The 23,694-nt window shown below is 51.3% G+C and overlaps 3 protein-coding genes across 4 annotated transcripts in view; 1 reads left to right on the top strand and 2 right to left on the bottom strand.

The window, feature by feature from the left end:
- LOC125010376 (myb-related protein B-like) overlaps nt 1-5,063 on the bottom strand; it is a 6,923-nt gene extending 1,860 nt beyond the window's left edge. Inside the window, exons 1-10 of the mRNA XM_047588958.1 lie at nt 4,977-5,063; nt 4,141-4,230; nt 3,647-3,740; nt 3,363-3,434; nt 3,151-3,246; nt 2,850-3,070; nt 2,122-2,281; nt 1,888-2,043; nt 1,191-1,292; nt 974-1,122 (exon numbers count right to left, since the gene is read on the bottom strand). Coding sequence (XP_047444914.1) covers nt 974-1,122; nt 1,191-1,292; nt 1,888-2,043; nt 2,122-2,281; nt 2,850-3,070; nt 3,151-3,246; nt 3,363-3,434; nt 3,647-3,740; nt 4,141-4,166 — 1,076 coding nt within the window. The 5' untranslated portion in view covers nt 4,167-4,230; nt 4,977-5,063. The remainder of the gene's footprint in view (nt 1-973; nt 1,123-1,190; nt 1,293-1,887; nt 2,044-2,121; nt 2,282-2,849; nt 3,071-3,150; nt 3,247-3,362; nt 3,435-3,646; nt 3,741-4,140; nt 4,231-4,976) is intronic.
- A 358-nt stretch (nt 5,064-5,421) lies between these two features.
- Nucleotides 5,422-21,928, top strand: wdr33 (WD repeat domain 33). Of its 2 annotated transcripts, none has more exons than XM_047589181.1 (21): nt 5,422-5,617; nt 8,860-9,078; nt 9,193-9,261; nt 9,335-9,439; nt 9,537-9,632; nt 10,044-10,195; nt 12,185-12,282; nt 12,731-12,857; nt 12,946-13,100; nt 13,185-13,263; nt 14,084-14,194; nt 14,310-14,404; nt 14,893-14,979; nt 15,067-15,206; nt 15,286-15,405; nt 15,931-16,626; nt 17,961-18,018; nt 18,115-18,421; nt 19,241-19,398; nt 21,376-21,552; nt 21,642-21,928. In XM_047589181.1, the coding sequence occupies exons 2-21, from the start codon at nt 8,875-8,877 to the stop codon at nt 21,785-21,787; spliced, it is 3,180 nt and encodes a 1,059-aa protein (XP_047445137.1). In that variant the 5' UTR covers nt 5,422-5,617; nt 8,860-8,874; the 3' UTR covers nt 21,788-21,928. The 2 variants fall into 2 exon arrangements, with proteins under 2 accessions (XP_047445137.1, XP_047445136.1); XM_047589180.1 differs by having other exon boundaries at nt 15,286-15,441.
- A 2-nt stretch (nt 21,929-21,930) lies between these two features.
- On the bottom strand, nt 21,931-22,950 carry sft2d3 (SFT2 domain containing 3). Its single transcript, XM_047589182.1, has one exon. It carries the CDS (start codon nt 22,826-22,828, stop codon nt 22,166-22,168), a length of 663 nt encoding a protein of 220 aa, XP_047445138.1. The 5' UTR covers nt 22,829-22,950; the 3' UTR covers nt 21,931-22,165.
- Nucleotides 22,951-23,694: the final 744 nt, after the last annotated feature.

Raw genomic sequence — 23,694 nt, 5'->3', positions numbered from 1 at the left:
AGGTAGTCTTCTAGGACTGGTCTGGTCATAGTCTTCTAGGACTGGTCTGGTCTGGAGGTAGTCTCCTAGGACTGGTCTGGTCTGGTGGTAGTCTTCTAGGACTGGTCTGGTCTGGAGGTAGTCTTCTAGGACTGGTCTGGAGGTAGTCTTCTAGGACTGGTCTGGTCTGGAGGTAGTCTTCTAGGACTGGTCTGGAGGTAGTCTTCTAGGACTGGTCTGGTCTGGAGGTAGTCTTCTAGGACTGGTCTGGAGGTAGTCTTCTAGGACTGGTCTGGTCTGGAGGTAGTCTTCTAGGACTGGTCTGGAGGTAGTCTTCTGGGACTGGTCTGGTCTGGTGGTAGTCTTCTAGGACTGGTCTGGTCTGGAGGTAGTCTTCTAGGACTGGTCTGGTCTGGAGGTAGTCTTCTGGGACTGGTCTGGTCTGGTGGTAGTCTTCTAGGACTGGTCTGGTCTGGAGGTAGTCTTCTAGGACTGGTCTGGAGGTAGTCTTCTAGGACTGGTCTGGTCTGGAGGTAGTCTTCTGGGACTGGTCTGGTCTGGTGGTAGTCTTCTAGGACTGGTCTGGTCTGGAGGTAGTCTTCTGGGACTGGTCTGGTCTGGAGGTAGTCTTCTAGGACTGGTCTGGTCTGGAGGTAGTCTTCTGGGACTGGTCTGGTCTGGTGGTAGTCTTCTAGGACTGGTCTGGTCTGGAGGTAGTCTTCTAGGACTGGTCTGGTCTGGAGGTAGTCTTCTAGGACTGGTCTGGAGGTAGTCTTCTAGGACTGGTCTGGTCTGGAGGTAGTCTTCTGGGACTGGTCTGGTCTGGTGGTAGTCTTCTAGGACTGGTCTGGTCTGGAGGTAGTCTTCTGGGACTGGTCTGGTCTGGTGGTAGTCTTCTAGGACTGGTCTGGTCTGGTGGTAGTCTTCTGGGACTGGTCTGGTCTGGTGGTAGTCTTCTAGGACTGGTCTGGTCTGGTCTTTCAGGTGAACGTACTGGGAGCTGAGGCTGCAGTGCAGACAGGACTCCCGGTCCCGGTCCCGGTGGCCCGGGTCGATGGGGGGGTGTTTCATGGAGCAGATGGGGGTGGAGGTGAGCGCTGGATGCTGGAACTTCAGGTCATCAGCAGAACACAGACTGAGGAGCTGGACACAGAGACACTGATGAGACATGAGGATGGCTGTCCCTGATGACAACAGGTTCAGGTCTTCACCTCAGAAGGAGAGAAGGTCCCAGCCCCCACCCTGAAGGATGGGGAGTCCATGAAGGAGACACCGTCATCGCTGCTCATCAGCTGCTCCTTCATCCCTGAAACCTGACACAGGATTAATACTATCAGGTCTAGCTGGTCCCAAATGTTACAGGAACCGAGGACCCTCCCCCCAGGACTCAGGAGACATGGGACAGGAGTCAGGGGACAGGTCCACCAAGAAGAACCTGGTTCCAGTTCAGTTCTTAACTGGTTCTAACCTGGACCCTCCAAAGAACCAGTCTGTTCTTCCATAGACCAAGAGGAGTCATGTCAGATTAAAACAGGAGCACAATAACCCACATAGAGGAGCTGATGGTGACGTGCAGAGCTGCTCTGGTCTCTACCGGCCAACATCACGACCCAGACACCAGAACATGGCGGGTCAGCCGTGGTCTTCATGGCTGGAGCGAGGACACGTGATTATGGAAGAGACTTTGATTCTTAACTGAACCTGTTGTTGTGACTGTGCTTACACCACCTTGCTCTGGCCCCCGTTTTAGCCCCGCTGTTTAGAACCATTTTGGAACCGGTTTGGAACCATTTTGGAACCGGTTTGGCTGGTGCTTAGGTGGTGGAAAAACAAAGAACCAGGCCCTGGTGGAAAAGGGGCATCTGTCTATACTGAACCTGATAGAAGGAGCTCAGGGTTTGTTCCCACCTCCGTCATCTTGCACGTGCTCAGAGAGGAGTCGTAGCCCAACGAGGTGGAGGAGGCGGGGACACAGGTGGGGCAAAGGTGGGCGTGGTCACTGAGGCTCTGGTCACTGGAGGTGCAGCTGGACTCGTCCTTGATGCTGGACAGACTGTCTGACGGCTGGAGGACAGGAGGACAGGAGGACAGGTCAGGGTGACTGGCACAGAGGCAAGATGAGGCGGGAGAGGGGGGGCTCACCTTGGGGGGGATGCTTGCTGCGCTGGATGCTGGTCTGGAGCAGGTGGAGGAGCTGGAGGAGTTAGGGGAGGTGTGGAGGTGTAGCACCTGCAGGTAGCCCTCCTTCTCCACCTTCCTCTTCAGGGTGGAGTTCCAGTGGTTCTTGATGGAGTTGTCGGTCCTGAGAACAAACACAGAGCTGGACGTTAAGACCCAGACCCAGACCCTGACCCCTGACCCCAGACCCCAGACCCAGACCCTGACCCAGACCCACACCCCAGACCCAGACCCAGACCCAGACCCTGACCCAGACCCCAGACCCAGACCCAGACCCAGACCCCAGACCCCAGACCCAGATCCAGACCCTGACTCCTGACCCCAGACCCAGACCCTGACCCAGACCCAGACCCCAGACCCAGACCCAGACTCAGACCCTGACCCCAGACCCAGACTCAGACCCTGACCCAGACTCCTGACCCAGACCCAGACCCTGACCCAGACCCAGACCCAGACCCAGACCCCAGACCCAGACCCTGACTCCTGACTCCTGACCCCAGACCCTGACCCCAGACCCCAGACCCAGACCCAGACCCAGACCCTGACCCAGACCCAGACCCCAGACCCAGACCCAGACCCAGACCCAGACCCAGACCCCAGACCCAGACCCTGACTCCTGACTCCTGACCCCAGACCCTGACCCCAGACCCCAGACCCAGACCCAGACCCAGACTCTTGACCCAGACCCTGACCTGCCCGGCAGCAGCCTGGAGATGTCAGCCCAGCGGTTCCCCAGGAGGCGGTGGGCCTGGTAGATGACGTGGTCCTCCTCCAGGGTCCAGCTGCTCTTCCTCACCGTGGGGTTCAGGTGGTTGTGCCAGCGTTCTCTGCACTGCTTCCCGTTGCGTGTGTGCAGCTGTTTGGCGATGAGCGACCAGCGCTTCATGCCATACTTCTGGACCAGCTCCGTCACCTGCACGGGGAAACCACACAGCGTCCGTTTGACCACGTGACCACGTAACCATGTGACCATGTGAAGGAGGACGTCTGTACCCTCTGGTCCTCCTCCTGGGTCCAGGGACCTTTGACCAGCTCTGGGTTCTTGATCTGCTGCCAGCGCCGCTGACACTCCACTGCTGACCTCTGACCCTGACACACACACACTGCATATTACTGCATGTCACTGCATATTACTGCATGTCACTGCATGTCTCTGCTGTCTCTGCTGTCTCTGTTGTCACGGTAACAGATGCACTGCCACTCACTTTGAAACGAAGAGAGAGTGAAGACCAGCTATTAGATCCGACCTCCTTCACCAGCCTGACCAGCTTCTCATCCTGAGGAGGAACATCTTCATCATCACCATCATCCTCATGTTAAATGTCCTAGAGTCAGTCCCCCATAGGGACGTCCCTACTACAGGTTTGACTGAAGCCTGATACTGATCAGGTCTAGATAAGAGGGGTCCCTCTATATGACCTGGTCCTGGTCCCTTCTGGTTTAGAGGGGGTCTCTCATGCTCTGGTTTAATAAAGTGTCTCAGAGTTACCTCGTCCCTGGTCCATCCCGTCTTCTGAGGAGTTCCTCTGGAGCAACGCTCATCCAAACCCTGATGCCTCAGGAAACTGGAGCCAGTCTTGGAACTGAGACAAGACCTTCGTCATCACGATTATTATCATCATCATCATCATCATCATCACCATCATCACCACCTTCATCACCATCATCATCATCATCATCATCACCATCACCATCATCATCATCACCATCATCACCACCTTCATCACCATCATCACCACCTTCATCATAATCACCATCATCACCATCATCATTATCATCATCATCATCATCATCACCATCATCACCATCATCATCATCATCATCATCATCATCATCATCATCATCATCATCATCACTCACCATTCATCCATCATCATCCATCACATCATCATCACACCATCTATCATCATACCATATCATCCAATTCACATCATCATCATCACCATCACCACCACCTTCATCATCATCATCATCATCACTCACCAGGACCTACGACTCCTGCTGGACATCTCTGCTGCTGGACAGACGTTGGACAGACGTTGGACAGACTTCAGAATGAGACTTCCTAGGAGGCTAGTCAGAAAATGGTGGAAATTTCCAAAAATAAACTTGTTTCATTTTCCCTTTCACATGATTGTCAATGCATGTAGAGTAATTCACAAGCAAACTACACCTCCCATAATGCATGTTGATTTCATCCCAGCCCCCAGAAACATCAGCAATATATGACGTAAAGTCCAAGAAGGGAAAAATGGGAAACTTATGTTATCTTTTTGTTATTTTGAGTCGTTGACATGTTCTTTATATAATATTCGTATTTTGCTTGATGTTAATAATTATTTGTATTTATTTTATTGTGGGAGAAGTGGTTGCAGTCTGCTGGTTAAAGCATCCTGGGCCAGTGATTTAACTGAACCTGCACTAGTTCAGGTTTTATTGTCCTAGTGCTGGTTCTGGTTCTAGAGCTTCAGGACATTTTCTGCACTAGAACAGGAAACATTTGACTGTAGGGTCAAAGGTCAAACATTAAAGTCTAGTTCAGACTGAGCCTGTTACATGTTATTACGCGATTCTTCTAAAGTCATGAAGTGAACAGTAAAACCACTTGACTCTAATGACTTTAAAACTTCACGTTTTGAATTAAAATCTAACTGATAGTTGAGCTAATTAGCATTAGCATGCAATCGGAGCCGTTAAAATCGTTAAACGTTAAACGCGAGTGAGTGAACGCGTGAACGGCTCCGCTTTTAGTCGCGGTTCGTCACCAGGAGCGTCTGCGTCGGGTGTTTGACTTTAAAGGCAGATTTCCCTGAACTTACCGGAATTTACCAGCGGCCGTTGGAAAAAAGAAAAACCCAGAAGATCCGTTAGAGCGACACTCGATCTCTGCTCTGATTGGCCAGAGGGACCGTGACGTCAGCTGGCTTCGTTAGACAGGCGGGTTTTAAATAAATAAATAAATAAATAAAAAGCGTTTTAAACTTCTATAAATAAGTAAAGAGTTTTATTTTTCAATAAATTAATAGATATGAAAATAAAACGTTTTTTACAACTTCAACTTTTAATAAATAAAAATATACAACTCTAACCTTCAATAAATAAATATCAATAAACCGTACACTTATATATAATTATTAATAAAATGTTTTACACTTCAATTAAAGAAAGAAAGACAGAAAAAAATTATCGTTTTAAACCAGAAAAAATAAATTACCCACAATCCTTAGCGCGACTACACCGCGCACTCCCGGCGGTTATGAAAATTTCCCGGCATGCCTTTCAGCAGAGCTGAGAAGAACAGGCGTCAAGATGGAGTCTGGTGGAGGCTAAAGGGATAAAGCTGCTTTAATCTCAGCTGAATAAAGTTTGAGACGTCCATGCTTTTTCAGAGGGAAGCTTTCCAGGAGAATCTAGCCCGTTCATGACCGCTACATAGCGAACTCTGCTGCGGAGATTGTCGGTGAGTGTTCGAAGCCGCGGCGCCTTGTTGTTGTGACGACCTGCGCCGGGCCGCCATTTAATTAACTCGGTTTATCAGACCTGGACCCCACACAAACCCCCAAACGTACCCCTTCACATCTCCCCAACATACCCCCTCACACACCCCCTCCTGGCTGGTTTACATCCACGTTCACCGAGCTCAGAGTCACAGCGGCTAATCACCGAGAGCTGCTAACGGTTAGCTGCGTTAGCATTAGCATCAGAGGCTATAGACGTTCAAATTTAAACAGAGCGGTTTGGAGAAGAGAGGCCAGGTGGATAGGACAGATGGACATTTAAAGCAGTAGTCGGGAGTCTGGTGGGCTCCCAGCAGGTAGCCCCGGGCTCCGGTAGCTGCTGCGGGGGGGACGGGGATAGCAGCCTCGTGTTGCGGACAGGTCTCCAGCTCCAGGCAGGTGTTCTCGGATGTTGTAATGAGTTCTCAGGGGTTCTTATATGTCCTAACGTGGTCTCTCGCACTATATCGTGTTCTCAGGTGTCCCAATGTGCTGTATTGTGAAGGTACAGGTTCTGTTTTGTTGCCGACAGGTTGTTTACTAGTAGACTTGGAGGAGAACAGTCTGGACTTTAATTCACTTCCTGCTCTGATGAACAGCTCCTGCACCAAAATAATCAATTATTATTATAATCTAATTACTGTTGGTATCACTGGCCACTTCATTAGATACACTAGTGGACACATGTGCTCAGGAGTTAGTGCCTAATAACTGGGAGAGATGTTAATTCAGTCTGATGAACTGACATGTTCCTATATTTTGATGTAGTACAGAACAGAAACAAGCTCCATCCTCCAGTCTTTTTCCATCGGCTGCTTTCTTAGATAATATTAAACGAGTAACTCCATTCAGTGGGTTTCAGATGTAGTTGGTGATTGATTGATTCAGTGCGTTTACATGCAGAGCTTAATTGAACTATGCTGGATATTTGACTTCCTGACTACAGTCCGTGTCCCAGTTTACATGCAGCGGAGAAATCGAACAACTGTTCTCCTCCTCCACACTAGGGGGTGATTAATAAACACGATTATTCATCGGTTTCAAAAGAAAAAGTATTCATTGAACCTCCAAAACTCCACTTTAAGTATAACTTTTTCTAGCATAGATGTCACAGGCTCCGTTGTCTCTGGCTGTGGCCGGGAGCCGGTGGGATGTGGACAGACTGTGAACTGAAGTCAACGCCTGCGTTATTTGGGTCTTTTGCTCCTTCAATACTTTGTCATAAACCACTTCATGGCGGAATTTTTTTAAGTGGTTAAATTAATTTGTGGTGTTGCTTTGGGGTGCAGCACGACGGTGCAACAAACTTTACAAACAGTCTCCTTCTGCTCCATGTCCGACAATTTTAAAATGTCTCCAAATAACCGAAGTGGTCCCACCTTTGTTTTAGCTAAAGGCTCAGGCTGCTTTCTGCCATGTTAATCACTCGTTCCCCACCTGATCCACACACATCACACGCTGCTGTAGCTGCAGGACACAGGTGCATTCACAGCGGATAATAGTACAGTTTTTAATCTCCTGCGTAATGTTCGTGCTACTTCTGGTGCAGGTAAGATGGCGCTATCCCTCAGACGGCTCTTCTAGTATTTATCTTCTGTTTCTTCTGCGGTCGGCTTCTTGGATGTTTTTGTGTCGGGGTCACACGCCAGCACAGCGGTTGTGGAGCATGAACACACGCATCAGCCTCTGATTAGCATCTCCTTTAGCATCTCCAGCAGGTGAAGGTAAACTGTAGCTGAGGGAGTGGGACCTGGTTGCAGAAGAAGAGGTTTTCATTGTCATTGTCCAGTGTACATTTTACATTTTAGCCAAATACATTTAGCACCTCTTTGGCTCCAGAGAAGAAAACATCAAGATCACAATACTTTATTAGTCCTTTAAAAGTTGTAGTGTTTCACATCGTCACAGTAAAAACAACTATCAGTCCATACAACATGTCATAGATGAGAATAAATATAAATTACAGCCTCATAAAGACAAACAGAAGCTGTAGCAATATGTCCATCTGGTCTGAGTCATCTTTACTGGAACCAGGTCAGTCTGGTTCACTCTGTAACAGCTCCACCCACCACTGGGGGGCGCTGCGTCTTTTTACCACTCAGGTTCATTTTGTTTCTACTTCCTGTTTTACTTTCAACAATGGAGACTGAACAGGAGTCGTCCACATGTCTCTGTCTCCAACCCTGAGGACAGTTAACCTGCCCCAGTCTTTATGGACCCACAACTATCGGTCAGAACATGGAGGAGACAAACTGCTACCGAGACGACCAATCACAGCCTCCGTCAACCTGACACACAATCAGGAACTGAGGAAGCAGCTGAAGTGGTGGTTTCTGATGCCTGAACACTGAGGTGGGAACGTTTCACCAGAAGGCCCCGAGTAGACTAGTTCCTGAGGAAGCTCAGGTCTTTGAATGTGTGAAGACAGTAACTAGAGTCTTTCTACCCGTCTGGACTTTGCTGTGGTTTGTTGGGGAGTAGAACCAGTGAAAAGAAATCAGTAGGATCAACAAACTGATCCAGAAGACATTTGTCTCAGTGAGGAACAGGAGGACACTGGATAAACTATTCTCCATCACAGACAATCCATCCCATCACTACAGCAAACACTAGAGGAGCCGAGGAGCTGATCCACATTGAACTCCTTCATATCTAAGTCCAGGGATTCCTGAAGGGTGTTGGGCCGACATGACAAACGTAATGATGAAGAAGTATTTGCACCGAGCCTGTGGCCTCATTCCTGTTTGTAAATGTGCTCGACTGTCTGGAGTCAGGGAAAAGTGTCAGTTTGCTCATTTATAGCTGCTGTAATTTCTGTTTAATGCACCTGAAAGTATTTTAACATTTCCCCAAACTCACTGGTCCTGGTCCTGGTCCTGGTCCTGGTCCTGGTCCTGGTCCTGGTCCTGGTCCGGGGCCTGGTCCGGGGCCTGGTCCGGGGCCTGGTCCGGGGCCTGGTCTTGATCTGGGTCCGGGGCCTGGTCCGGGTCCGGGTCTGGGTCTGGGTCTGGTCCTGGTCCTGGTCCTGGTCCATCCTCTTTGCTGTTAGAAGCTTGTTGCATTAAATTGAAAATGTTTCAGTCTAATTGTGTTGTGATTATTGTTAGTGTGTCCATGATTAAACACGCTGCCTTTAAGCCCTGAAGTCTAAGAGTCCGGGTCTGTGCTGGTGCCGTGTTGGAGCTGATTGTCTCTGGCTGTGCAGGCTGAGCTGGTCACCATGGCGACGGACATCGGCTCGCCACAGCGGTTCTTCCACATGCCGCGCTTCCAGCACCAGGCGCCGCGGCAGGTCTTCTACAAGAGGCCGGACTTCGCCCAGCAGCAGGCCATGCAGCAGCTCACCTTCGACGGGAAGCGCATGAGGAAGGCCGTGAACCGCAAGACCATCGACTACAACCCGTCTGTCATCAGATACCTGGAGGTAGGGGCCCAGCGCCACCACTCACCCCCGCCCCACAGAACCTCTGGAAGGAAGCCAGAACCAGAACCACTCTGGTCTGCTGCGATGATGATGAGTGTTGTGTTTTCTCTGCAGAACCGCCTGTGGCAGCGCGACCATCGAGACTTCAGAGCCATCCAACCAGACGCAGGCTGTTATAACGATGTGAGTCTCTGCTCCACCACTGGGGGGCAGTAGAGTGAATGTGTCTCAGTCTGACCTCTGACCCTGTTTACAGCTGGTTCCTCCCGTCGGCATGTTGAACAACCCAATGAATGCCGTCACCACCAAGTTCGTCCGCACCTCCACCAACAAAGTCAAGTGTCCCGTGTTTGTCATCAGGGTGAGTCTGGTTACCACGGTTACCATGGTGAGGTTTCTGGACTCGGGTAGATCGGTGGGTGACCTGGTGTCTGTGTCTCTGTGTCTCGTGTCTCCAGTGGACTCCTGAGGGACGCCGTCTGGTCACCGGGGCGTCCAGTGGAGAGTTCACGCTGTGGAACGGACTCACCTTCAACTTTGAGACCATTCTTCAGGTAAACTCACCACACACAGTTACTACGTTAGACCACGCGGGTTCAGCTGGTCTGGGTTCAGGACCCATCACCCCCCCCCCCCAATGACAAAACCCACTTCTCAAGTGTATAGAATGAACAGATTGTGCAGTTTGAGCCTGAGACAGTAGAGTCGAGCATCACAGGATGAGATGAGGGGAACAGACTCGGAGCCTTCAAGCACAAACATCGAATGAAAAAAGTCAGGGGTCAAAGGTCAGGCCGGGGAATGGGGGCTTTAGGGTTGGGGAGGTGGAGATATCCATGTTTTCTACTAAGAGCTGAGTAAGAAGCCAGAAATAAGAAGAAATGCTTTGAGTCCATATTTGACCTTCATGCCCCCCCCTCTCCTCCCCTTCTCCCCCCTCTCCCCCCACCCCCTCCCCCCCACAGGCCCACGACAGCCCGGTCCGGGCCATGACCTGGTCCCACAACGACATGTGGATGCTGACGGCGGACCACGGCGGCTACGTGAAGTACTGGCAGTCCAACATGAACAACGTCAAGATGTTCCAGGCTCACAAGGAGGCCATTAGAGAAGCCAGGTTTATACCCAATAATCTCCACTCTCTGTAGTTCAGCCGCCAGCCTCATGGGGTCGCCACCCCCAGACACGTGTTGGTCCATGACAGATGTAACTGATCTGTTGTTGATGCTGTGCCTGTTGAATAAAGGGTCAGGGATCAATAAAATCAATAAAGACCGTCCTAGACGTAAGCTCCAGCCGTTTAAATAAAGTTTGAATTCCACATGTGCACCCAGAACACTGAGTACACTGGATCCTACATTACCCAGAATGCAGCTGGTCATCAGACTCCACCCTACCCCAGGTCGACCGAGTTTGCTGGTTCTGGTGTTCCTATTATTTTGGCCACTTCCTGTTACCTCAGTGAGTCCCAAACATTTTAGTCTGAAGGAGAAACTACATGACCCATGAGCCTCAGCCAGCTCTCACACAGTCACCCTGGTTAGCACAAAGGTTGGCCTACCTTAGCTTAGCACAAAGACACTTAAACTGTAAGTCTAGCTTAGCACAAAAACTGGATTCAAGTTAAATTCTTGGGCTAGCTTAGCACAAAGACACTTAAACTGTTAGCCAAGCTTAGCACAAAGACTGGATCCAGGTGAAGATGTTAATCTATCTTAGCACAGAGTCAGGAGGTATCACCCTAGCTTAGCATAGAGCCAAGAGGTGTTACCCTAGCTCAGCATAGAGCCTGGATGTGTTAGCATAGATCCTAAGGTGTTAGCCTAGCTTCGAACAGACAGACAAAGGTGTTATCCTGATTTAGCGGTTGAACGTGTACGGCTAACTTAGCTTAGAGCCTGAATGTGTTAGCCCAGCTTAGCATAGAGCCTGAACGCATTAGCATAGCTTAGCACAGACAGATGAAGATATTAGCCCAACTTGGCATAGAGCCAGAGCGCGTTAGCCTAGCTTAGCATAAACCCAGAGCGCGTTGGCCTAGCTTAGCATAGAGCCCGAACATGGTAGCCCAGCTTATCATAGATCCTTAAGGTGTTAGCCTAGCTTAGCACAGACAGACAAAGTATTAGCCTAACTTAGCATAGAGCTTGAGCATGTTAGTCCAGCTTAGCATGGAGCCTGAATGTGTTAGCCTAGCTGGGCATATAGCCTCAACGTGTTGGCCTAGTTTAGCATAAACCCTGAATGTGTTAGCCTAGCTTAGCATAGATCCTAAAGGCGTTTACCATACAGGGACACGGAGGGAAAGCAGCTAAAGGCCTGAAATGAGAGTCTCAAAGTACAGATCAACATGCTAACGTGAATTAAAGGTTTTTAGCCCAGATTTAAAACCACTCAGCTGATTTCACACTGTTGTTGTAGCATAGGAGCTAAATGCTGCCTCATCCGGTTTGGTCTGAGCTCTGGGCTCGACTGTCTGACCTGAGTCCATAGACCTCTTAGATCCAGATCCAGATTGTAGTCTGAACTCAAACCAGTAGCAGAACTCTGAGCTGGAGATCTGGACTCGTGAGTTCTGATCCCTCCTGAGGTTCTGGTCCGTTAGAGACACGGACTCTTTACTCTGGATGTGTTGGTTTCATATGGACGTAACATGAAGGACCTGAATCTGTCCTCACCAAGGACTTAGTCTTTGGTTTGTAGCGACAGCCATTCAAGGTTTTTATGGACAGCAGCCAGGAACTAGCCAGGAACTCTGAGGTTCTGGTTCTGTTCAGTGACCCCATTAAAGGTTCCTGGACCTCCACTCCTTCACCGAGCAGACACTGATCCGTGATGTAGCAGATCAGCTGATCAGAGGTGTTGTTACAGGCAGCGTCCAGCAGGCGGAGCTGTTTATTTTATCACATGTTGTTTGATCCATAGAGAATCAATTAGTGACTTTAATGATCCACTAAGATACAGGACTCCGGTAGTCCAGGTCCAGTAGTACAGACTGGGGCCCTGTAGTCTAGTCCAGGTCCAGTAGTACAGACTGGGGCCCTGTGGTCTAGTCCAGGTCCGGTAGTCCAGGTCCAGTATTAACCGGTCCTCCTGTCGTGTCCAGCTTCTCTCCCACAGATAATAAATTCGCCACCTGCTCTGATGACGGGACCGTCCGGATCTGGGACTTCCTGCGCTGCCACGAGGAGCGGATCCTCCGAGGTACGGACCCATGTAGACCTCCATCCACACCTGTATCTGTCAGACTCATCAGACCCATCATTCCAGACCTCTACAACACTAGACCAGGTCCAGGGGCCACATTCAGACCAGATCTCATGTGGAACAGCATCAACAGATGTTTGTTAGGACCAGCCCAGGGGGAACCAGCACACAACACACAACTACACACTAGAGAACTGGTCCCTGCTGGTCCTTGTGGTCCCGTGTGGTCCCTACTGGTCTGGGCTGAGGGGGTAAAACCTTCAGATTGTGGAGCTGGTTCAGGTCTTGGTAGGTTAGGGGGGTCAGAGCGAGACCCTGGAAGACACATAAACAGTAAATGTGAGGAAACATAGGGCCACCTGCTCAGTACTGGGTCTCTGGGGTCTGGTCTGGTCTGGTCTGGTGTGGTCTGGGTCTCTCTAACCTGCCCCCCATGTGTTCTCAGGACACGGTGCAGACGTCAAGTGTGTGGACTGGCATCCCACCAAAGGCCTGGTGGTGTCAGGGAGCAAGGACAGCCAGCAGCCCATCAAGTTCTGGGACCCCAAGACGGGACAGAGTCTGGCCACGCTGTGAGTCCACGTCCAGGTTCAGGGGAGGGTCTGGGTCCGGGTCCGGGTCCAGAGTTTCCAGGGTTCTAAGTGCCCCCTGTCTCCTCAGCCACGCCCACAAGAACACGGTGATGGAGGTGAAGTGGAACCTGAACGGGAACTGGCTGCTGACGGCGTCCAGGGACCATCTCTGCAAACTGTTCGACATCAGGAACCTGAAGGAGGAGCTGCAGGTCTTCAGAGGACACAAGAAGGAGGCCACAGGTAAGGAGTCCCCTGGTCCCCTGGTCCACTGGTCCACTGGTCCACTGGTCCCCTGGTCTGACCTGATCTGTGTTGTGTGTCCAGCTGTGGCGTGGCATCCTGTCCATGAGGGCCTGTTCGCCAGTGGAGGTTCTGACGGGTCCCTGCTCTTCTGGAACACTGGGTAGGATCATGTCTAGATTTAACCCTCTACAGAGACCAGGTCCTGGTTTATTGTCATGTGATTCATTCATCTGGATTTAACTCAGGAACATTAACGTGTTCTAAAACATGAACCCTCTGGAGTCCAGGGGATGGAACCAGACTAGAACCATCAAAGGTAGAAAACCACCAACATGTAGAACTTAGAATGTAAATCTAACCTGGACGTTTCTAAAGCTGATCAACACATTTACTTATTTACAACTATTTCCATTAAAACTATTTAGGACCATGTCCACAACTATCAGGTGTCCAACCAGTAATAATGTCTGAATGTCCCAAACATGACGACAACATTCAGGAAAAAGACTCAGTTCTTTAGAACCAGTCTAGTTTTACTTGGTCTAGAAACTAGTTAGAAACTGATCTATAGGCTGAAGTTTCTACTGAAGTAGAATCAGAGACTCAGTGAGAACAGTCTTGATGCTACGTCATGTAAAACTGGTTGTGTTAACGAGCTTCCCCTGGAGGCGGCCATCTTTAACGAGCTGCCTCTGGAGGCGGCCATCTTTAACGAGCTGCCCTGGAGGCGGCCATCTTTAACAAGCTGCCCTGGAGGCGGCCATCTTTAACGAGCTGCCCTGGAGGCGGCCATCTTTAACGAGCTGCCCTGGAGGCGGCCATCTTTAACGAGCTGCCCTGGAGGCGGCCATCTTTAACGAGCTGCCCTGGAGGCGGCCATCTTTAACGAGCTGCCTCTGGAGGCGGCCATCTTTAACGAGCTGCCCTGGAGGCGGCCATCTTTAACGAGCTGCTCTTGTTTACCTTGTACTTGGTGTCAGGGTGGAGAAGGAGGTGGGTGGGATGGAGATGGCTCATGAGGGGATGATCTGGAGTTTAGCCTGGCACCCGCTGGGTCACATCCTGTGCTCCGGCTCCAACGACCACACCAGGTACACACTACACACACTACACACTACACACACTACACATTACACACTACACACGACACAATGTGCGTGTAGAAGGTGTGTTGTTGTGTATAAAGTGTGTGTTTTTGTGTCTCAGTAAATTCTGGACGAGGAATCGTCCCGGAGACAAGATGAGAGACCGCTACAACCTGAACCTGCTTCCTGGGATGTCAGAGGACGGCGTGGAGTACGGTGAGTCTCACAGGACAGACTTCACCAGCCTGTCTCAGTCTCAGTGTGTCTCTCAGTGCGTCTCTCAGTGCGTCTCTCAGTGTGTCTCTCAGTGCGTCTCTCAGTGCGTCTCTCAGTGCGTCTCTCAGTGCGTCTCTCAGTGTGTCTCTTAGTGCGTCTCTCAGTGTGTGTCTCAGTGTGTGTCTCAGTGTGTGTCTCAGTGTGTCTCTCAGTGCGTCTCTCAGTGCGTCTCTCAGTGCGTCTCTCAGTGCGTCTCTCAGTGTGTCTCTCAGTGCGTCTCTTAGTGCGTCTCTCAGTGTGTGTCTCAGTGTGTGTCTCAGTGTGTGTCTCAGTGTGTCTCTCAGTGCGTCTCTCAGTGCGTCTCTCAGTGTGTCTCTCAGTGCGTCTCTCAGTGTGTCTCTCAGTGCATCTCTCAGTGCGTCTCTCAGTGTGTCTCTCAGTGCGTCTCTCAGTGCGTCTCTCAGTGTGTCCCTGGCTCTGTGTTCCAGACGACATCGAGCCCAACAGTCTGGCAGCCATCCCTGGGATGGGGATCCCCGAGCAGCTGAAAGCCGCCATGGAGCAGGAGCAGAGCAGTAAGTGTCCTCCAGTCCTCCCCCCGACCACCTCGGTCCAGGTGAGACTCAGTCCAGGTGAGACTCAGGTGTGACTGTTGTCTCCAGGTAAAGAGTCGGTTCCAGAGGTGGAGATGTCCATCCCCGGACTGGACTGGGGCATGGACGAGGTCATGGGGAAAGACGCCAAGAAGGTTCCTCAGAAGAAAGTTCCCTACGCTAAGCCCATCCCAGCCCAGTTCCAGCAGGTAAGGCTCCACACCGATCTGTCTGCTGGTGGCGCTCTGCCGCGGGGCCGAGATCTCACGTCCACGCTTTATTCTGCAGGCCTGGGCCGAGAACAAAGTACCCATGATGCCCCCCTCTGGAGACCTGTCCAAGGACCGGAAGGTGGAGCAGAAGGTGGACGTGAAGAAGAAGAGTCAGGCAGAGATCGAGCAGGAGATGGCGAGTTTGCAGTACACCAACCCCCTCCTGCTGGAGGTACCGCCTCACGGGTTCTAGGAACAGTAGAACCAATAGAACCACAGAACCAATAGAACCAGGTCCACTCTCCATTAGGATCAAACCAAAGAACCCAAAGTTCCTCCACGTTGGGTTTTTACCTCTTAACGTGAATCTGGCTCCAAAATGCTACTGATTCACTACAGGAGGCAACGTTCACACAATTGCTAAGCTAACAGCCACCAAGGCTACATGCTACGTAGCAATCCTAAGCTAACAGCCACCAAGGCTACATGCTACGTAGCAATGCTAAGTTAGCAGCCACCAAGGCTACATGCTACGTAGCAATGCTAAGCTAACAGCCACCAAGGCTACATGCTACATAGTAATGCTAAGCTAACTTTCAGTGCTACATGGCTGCAGTGTTTATTATCTGTAGTAGCACCTTTCAACCACTAGATGCAGACAAAGATCCATGTTTGACCTGTTTGTGTGTTGATTCGTCTGTTTGTGTGTTTGTTGGAGCAGCAGATGAAGATGGACCGGATGAACCAGATGAACTCAGATGGGAACATGGGCCCCGCACAGGGACAGGGCTCCATGCCCCCATTCTCCGGTCCTGGGGGTCCTGGGGGTCCTGGGGGCCCCATGCCTCCTGGCCAACAGGGCTTTCCCCCAAACATGCCACCTCAGCAGATGCCCAACACCATGGGCCCCCCGATGGGCCCTGGAGGCATGCAGCCCCCTTTCATGGCCCCTGGACAGATGGGGCCACCTTCTGGGCCCCAGGGTCCCCCTCAGGGCATGATGGGACCCCCAGACATGCAAGGACCCCAAGGTATGCAGAGACATCCTGGCCCTCCAAGGAACATGGGCTCCCAGGGGCCACACAATATGGGACCCAGAGGGATGCAGGGGCCCCCGGGTGGGATGATGGGCCCTCCTCCTCGAGGAATGGGTCCAAGGGATCCTCAGGGGCCCCCACCTCAGGGGGGCATGATGCCCTCTCAAGGGAACATGATGGGGCCCCAGGGGCCTATGCAGGGTGGGATGATGGGGCCCCCACCCAGGACACATGGCAACATGCCCAACAACTATGGGATGGGCAACATGCAGGGGCCCCCAGGAGGGATGCACGGCCCCCCAGGAAATATTCAAGGACCCCATGGAAACATGCAGGGACCCCCAGGAAACATGCAAGGGCCCCCGTACATGCAGCACCAGGTAAGTTCCTGGGGAGGAGTCAGAGTCCAGACTCAGAGCAGAGGACGTGGACCAGTGAACATAGTCCTGGTCATTTCACTGAAGGTCCACTGTTAAACACAGGGTGGCGCCGCTACTGTGGAGCAGCTTAGAAACCAGTTAGAGGAGGAGGAGCTTAGAAACCAGTTAGAGGAGGAGGAGCTTAGAAACCAGTTAGAGGAGGAGGAGGAGCTTACAAACCAGTTAAAGGAGGAGGAGGAGCTTACAAACCAGTTAAAGGAGGAGGAGGAGCTTAGAAACCAGTTAGAGGAGGAGGAGCTTAGAAACCTGTTAGAGGAGGAGGAGCTTAGAAACCAGTTAGAGGAGGAGGAGGAGCTTAGAAACCAGTTAGAGGAGGAGGAGCTTAGAAACCAGTTAGAGGAGGAGGAGCTTAGAAACCTGTTAGAGGAGGAGGAGCTTAGAAACCAGTTAGAGGAGGAGGAGGAGCTAACAAACCAGTTGGAGGAGGAGGAGGAGCTTAGAAACCAGTTAGAGGAGGAGGAGGAGCTTAGAAACCTGTTAAAGGAGGAGGAGGAGCTTAGAAACCAGTTAGAGGAGGAAGAGGAGCTTAGAAACCAGTTAGAGGAGGAGGAGCTTAGAAACCAGTTAGAGGAGGAGGAGCTTAGAAACCTGTTAGAGGAGGAGGAGCTTAGAAACCAGTTAGAGGAGGAGGAGGAGCTTAGAAACCAGTTAGAGGAGGAGGAGCTTAGAAACCTGTTAGAGGAGGAGGAGCTTAGAAACCAGTTAGAGGAGGAGGAGGAGCTTAGAAACCAGTTAGAGGAGGAGGAGGAGCTTAGAAACCAGTTAAAGGAGGAGGAGCTTACAAACCAGTTAGAGGAGGAGGAGCTTATGAACCAGTTAAAGGAGGAGGAGCTTATGAACCAGTTAGAGGAGGAGGAGGAGCTTATGAACAGTTCATAAACTCAGTGATCCAGCGGCTCCGGGACACGTGGGTTTGTTTTCAGTGTTGATCCACTTGGTGTCAACACAAACCGAACCCAGTTGTTTGAAAGGTCGGATCAAACCCTTGAACTATGGAACTTCTCCTGCTGTGAATACGTTAGACTTCCAGGAATGTTCAGTTTGATTTGTTGGATGTTCAAAAGGTTCTACGTTCTAAAGTAGAGCTTCATCAGCCAGAAAGAACTGGATGAAGAGACCAGACTCTGATTCATCAGCTGATCAGAGGTGAAAGGTTAAAGGAAGGAGGAGCTGCTCCTCATTAGTCTGTTCTGAGCCTGGAATCAGGATCAGGTCTAGAACCCAGGGCACCATTCGGACCTGGTCGCGTACTAACTGTGGTCTGGTCTCTGCAGGGTCAGAACTCGGGGCCCATGATGCATGGGATGGGGCAGCAGGGGCCCAACAGCAAAGGTAAGAACGGGGGTCCTCAGGGACCATGTCAGGGGCCTCATTTATATTCACTCATTCACTGTGTAACGGGACCCGGGTCTGATCCTTCTCACCCAGACCCCCGAGGGCCACCCTCCAACCACCATATGGGCCCCCCGGACCGGCAGGGCCCCGGAGGCCCGGATCAGGGCTCCGGCCCTTACTGGGGGGACAGCCAGCAGGGGCGGCGAGGACCCCAGGACTTTGACGGAGGCCAGGACTTCCACAGCAGAGAGGAGGGCTGGAGACCAGGACCAGGATACCAGGGCGGGGGGGGGAGTCACCGGGGCGGGGGCCACCGAGGAGGAGGAGGAGGAGGGGGAGGAAACTGGGGCCCTGAAGAAAGATTCGGAGGAGGGGAGTTCAGAGGACGGAGGGATGACAGGTGAGAACCGCAACCAGGGCCAGAACCTGATCTAGAACCAGTAACAGAACCAGTAACAGAGGGTATGTGTTTAGGCCACGCCCCCTGAGGCCACGCCCCCTGAGGCCACGCCCCCTGAGGGGTAAAAACATAGATACAGAGAGAGCAGGAACGTGGATTATCAGATCAGATTAAGGACAGTTAGACTCAGAAAGGATCCATGTGAAAAGTGCATCAGCTTCAGTTTCAGGTCATTTCACTTCTGACAAATGTAGCTAAATATAAGATGCTAACGCTAAGAGCTTTACTGAAGTAACGTTAGCCGCAAAATACTGTAGCGTTAGAAGGACGACGAGGACAAATATTCATTTTATTGTTTTGTTATTTATTGTTGAACTGAAATAGTTGCAGTCGACTGTAACTTCGACACAACAACAACATCACAAATGTATCTGACGGCATAAATTACTACCAGCTGACACTAAATGAACCACAGCACCAGGTTTCTGTGTTAGCTTAGCCAGGTTTACTGGCAGATATCTTAAAAATATCTGACTGCTTTATCTTTATTTATCTGAATATCTGCTTTTTGAATTTGTTGCTTCAGTCAATCACACTCTTCACCTTTAATAAAATAATACCACAATAAAACAGCTTAGCTGCTATTTAAGGCTATGACTGAAGCTAATGCTGCTAATGTCCAGCTGTCACTTCTGACCCCCCACCGGCCGTAACCATGGAGACGTTGGCTCACACATACCCCTATAGAACCTGGTCCAGAACCAGTAACAGAACCAGTCCTAGGCCCAGGTGTGACCCAGGTCTGTGCCTCTGGTCCAGGTTTAGGGGCGGACCCGGCCGGCCCGGAGGCCGATCCTACCCTGAGGAGTTCGGGGGCCAGGAGGAGGTGTTTGACGGCCCAGAGGAGATGAGCCGAGGCTGGGATGGAGGGGGGCGAGGGAGACCCCCCAGAGGAGGAGGACCCCCCAGAGGAGGAGGTACAGGAACAGCAGACTTAACTATTTACATGTTTACAGATGATTATTTCCGTAAGTGTGAGTAAATTAGACGTAGGAGAAGTCCTGCCCCTCATGGTCTGGATGCTTAGGGGGGGGGCCGGTAGGATCCTCTAGGCTTAGCCTCGCTAGCATTAGCCCCGCTAGCATTAGCCCCGCTAGCATTAGCCTCGGGGCTCCTGAAAGCCGCCTCAGATGATGTGTGTTGAGGATAATGTATTCATTTATTAATGTAATAAAATCTGCCCCATAGATCTAATAATTAGCTGCATCCGTTAGCTCCTCACACAGCAGACGTGTCCACTCACATGGCAGATTTAACTAATAATCTCTTTAACTGAGATGTTGAAACTCTGTGCTACGGGGTTAGCTCAGGCTGCTAAGCTAGGCTACGACAGCTCTTTGATGTGTGCACACAGTCGCATCATTTCACCTGGCAACACCAGATACTATTTTCTGATTGGCTGATAGTTCGCCTCATCCATTCATAGACCGGCCTCTTTTATTTACAGTTCATGTCACTAATGTGACAAGTTTTATCACTTCTGAGAAATGTCACGTGACAGCGTGTGAATTCATTGAAATGTGTCTGAGGAGACATGAAAACCAGATTTACAGCTCAGTGCTGCAGGGACATGTGTCCCCTGAGTAAGACGTTCCCTTTAAATGTGTCACAGCTTTACGTTAATATGATTCACACACGACTCTGTCCAGGTTTAACGTCAGACACAGATCATGTGACCTGGTCGTCATTAGGGCCGATACTAGCGATACCAAGGACGGTATCGGTATGGAATAGATACTAGCGTGATGAGCAGTAAAAGGTGGATGTGGATGGAGTTTGATCCTGGAATCGTCTCATTCTCATAGTCAGAGAGAAAACAACGATACAGGATACGGACTCATAATGAGCCAACGTTTCCCTCTATTTATCATCACATTCTTGCTTTTTAGTTATTTTTATATTTTTCTTACATTGTTCCCTTTGTATGATTTATTTAAATTTTATCCTGTTAAATTGTTTTATATTCTAATTAGTTAAGAAAATAGGGTTTATTTGCCTCATTATTTGATATATTGATCATATGATTCTGATCATAATCAACTGACTAAAGGGAAAATTAGTTAAAAACAAAAGGTTTTTCAATGATCATGACATTTCAAGAAAAAGTATTGGTATCGGCGATACTAAGCCTGTATTTACTTGGTATCGGATTGATACCAGTATCACCCAGTATCATCCAGTATCACCCAGTATCACCCCGTATCACCCCGTATCATCCAGTATCACCCAGTATCACCCCGTATCATCCAGTATCACCCAGTATCACCCCGTATCACCCAGTATCACCCAGTATCACCCAGCCCGAGTCCGAGTCCTCCGCCTGTATGAATAACTGCTGGTGTTCTTCTTCTGTGGTGGCAGCGATCGTCTCTTCCTGTATCTGTGGATTCAGCCTCAAAGAGCGTTTCATAGAAAACTTAACGAACTCATGCGTATGATGTAGTTTTTACTAAGTAAAGTCTATGGGAATCTAAAAGGCGTTGGATTGAATCCTCATTGAGTCCAGCTGAACTTATCCAACGCTGTTTGGATTCTCGTGCCCTGGATGAGCGAGAACCTTCAGACATGAAGTGTGTGGGCGGCACAGTGGCTCAGTGGTTAGCGCTGATGCCTCACATATGATTTCTGGGGCAAATGTGAGTGAATCATTGGAACTGTAGAGTCCTGAAGTGATTCCTCATGTAGTTATAAGTTATAATCTACTGATCTGGAACAACCAGTCTGGAGGAACCGGTTCAGATCTCAGGACAAACTGATGTCTAAGACAGCAACACAACACAGACACACACGTCCTCCAGCAGAGGGAAACAAATCAGCGTCCCGCTCAGAGACGGACGGAATATTTAGTCCCGGGACCAGAGGACCGGACTCTGACCGTCCTGTTTGTGTCTCAGGTCACGAGGGTTACCGGGACGGACAGATGCATGATGGGTCGTCTCCGGCCGGCCGGGAGCGCTCCTCGTCTCTGCAGGGGATGGACATGGCGTCCCTGCCCCCCCGTAAGCGGCCCTGGCAGGACGGACCTGGAACCGGAGACCCCCGGGACCGAGAGTCCCCCGGGGCTGATGGAGGTGAGACGTTGACCTGTCCCGGTCTCAGAGCTTGAATCTGGTCCCGGTCCCAGAGCTTGAACTGTCTCCGTGTCTCCGTGTCTCTGCAGGTCGACCCCTGAGGGACGACGTCTACGGGCCCCCTGGCCGAGGAGGACGAGGCGGCTGGGCTCCTGGAGGAGGACCGGGCCCGGGCCCCCGGAGAGGAGGCCCCCCTCCCAGAGGGGTCCCGAGGGGGGGCGGCCGGGGCCGGTAGTCCTGGAGGCCTGGGATTGGTCGTTTGTGTATAATACTGTAGAGACTCAGCGTCTGATTGGTCCACAGCTCCTTGTCCTTTTGTAACAGATTTCTATGTTTGTGTTTTCACTGAGGTGGACAATAAAGATTCACACTTCAATCTGTCGTCATGACAACCAGTCACAGTCATTCAAACTTTATTAACAACAACAACACTCATTAAACTTTATTGAAGCTGGACAGTAAGTTATCAATATGATAATTAGCCCCCAGCCTCAGGAATGGACTCGAATCTGGTCTGGAGGGGCCCCGGAGACCGACCGGCCCCTGGACCGGCCCCTGGACCGGGACCGCCTCAGTCTATGAGCTCTGCCCAGTGTGAGTCTCTCGGTCCGGGTCAGATCGGCATGGTTTTCCCGGTGACGGTCCTTTTGATGGCGGAAGCCGCCACCCCCCCCATGAACCGGATCCCGGCGCTGCCTCCGGGCAGCAGCGACACCACGGAGCCGAGGATGACGGCGACCTGCAGGGCGGCACCCAGCGCGGTCAGCGCGGTGCTGTGGAGGCTCAGAGCCGCATACAGAGTCCCTCCGAGGGCGCACAGGTACAAGGCCGCTCCGGGGGAGGTGGGCAGGCTGGCGGCCAGTCTGCTGGGGCCCCGCAGGACCCCCACGGCCGCTATGGCGAACAGGGAACCGAGCGACCACAGCAGGGCGAACTTGCGGGCGTAGAGCAGCAGCAGCGGGGCGTAGAGCGCGGAGAGGCCGAAGCACAGCGCGGAGAAGGAGGCGCAGACCCCGAAGACCACCAGCCGCTGGCCCCGGCTCATGCCCGGCAGGCAGGGGTCCGGCTCGGCCGACCACGGCCAGGAAAAGCCGCTGCTTCCGCTGGAGCTTTGGCCAGACCCGGACCACGGACTGGACCAGCGGCCGAACCAGCTCCCGGATACCGGCTCCGGGTCGCCCAGGTCCAGCGTGGTGCTGGAGCCGGACTGGGAGATGGTCTTGGTGCCTTTGGACTGGGCCAGATACTCCTGGAGCTGTCGGTTCAGTTCCGCCATGACGGAGGAAGCTAACTGGCTAACTGGGCTTAGCACTTCTTCTTCGTTGGTTCTCTTCTTGTTCAGCCGTCGCGTGGCTCTCCCCAGAGGACAGAGGAGATATTACACCTATAACTTATAAAATAAGATCCGGGAGGGAGGGAGGGAAGGAAGGAAGGAAGGAAGGAAGGAAGGGAGGGAGGGAGGAAGGAAGGGAGGGAGGGAGGGAGGGAGGGAGGAAGGAAAGAGGCCACTGGCAGCAGCTGCTGCACTAATGTACAATATGTACAATACTTGGCAATAAAGTCTAGAACTCACTCGGGTGTGACGCTGCCTCGGCCTCTGGTTCTGACAGGAACCAAATGGAGGAGAGGGTCCATGTCCAGCAGCGTAAGAGTCCTAGTCTCTGATGGTGGTGATCCTGCGTCGCCATGGTGACCTGAAGCCCGTCACTTTGACTCACTTGCAGATGAAGGACCGCGGTGTTCGTGGGTCCACTGACGTTTATCGTTCATCAGTTCATCGTGTGGTTCATGAGTCAGAGACAGACTCTGCAGCTGGTTCCACAATCTGGATCACGGATCCACCACAGGATCAAGAGTATTCATATAATTATTGATGTGACGTAGAACCGATCCCTGAGGAACTCCTTCCTTTCATTGAAACAAAGTTGACGTGGATCAGCTGATCATTTCCTGAGCTCTCCTCCCCAGGAGTTTGTCCCGTAGATCATTAAACCGGTGTTTACTTCGGGATAAATAAAGTATTTATATAAATCACCTGTCTAATGTTATTGTTCCTGAGACCCAAAGAATTAAACTGGTTCTGAGTAATTGTTTAAATTAAACGTAAACCTAATGTCTCAAGTGAAATTTACACGCGTGTCA

The sequence above is a fragment of the Mugil cephalus genome, chromosome 7, assembly GCF_022458985.1.
Source record: "Mugil cephalus isolate CIBA_MC_2020 chromosome 7, CIBA_Mcephalus_1.1, whole genome shotgun sequence".
Classification (NCBI taxonomy): domain Eukaryota; kingdom Metazoa; phylum Chordata; class Actinopteri; order Mugiliformes; family Mugilidae; genus Mugil; species Mugil cephalus.
The sequence above is the reverse complement of the archived record's forward strand: the minus strand, read 5'-3'. Positions and strand labels throughout refer to the sequence as shown.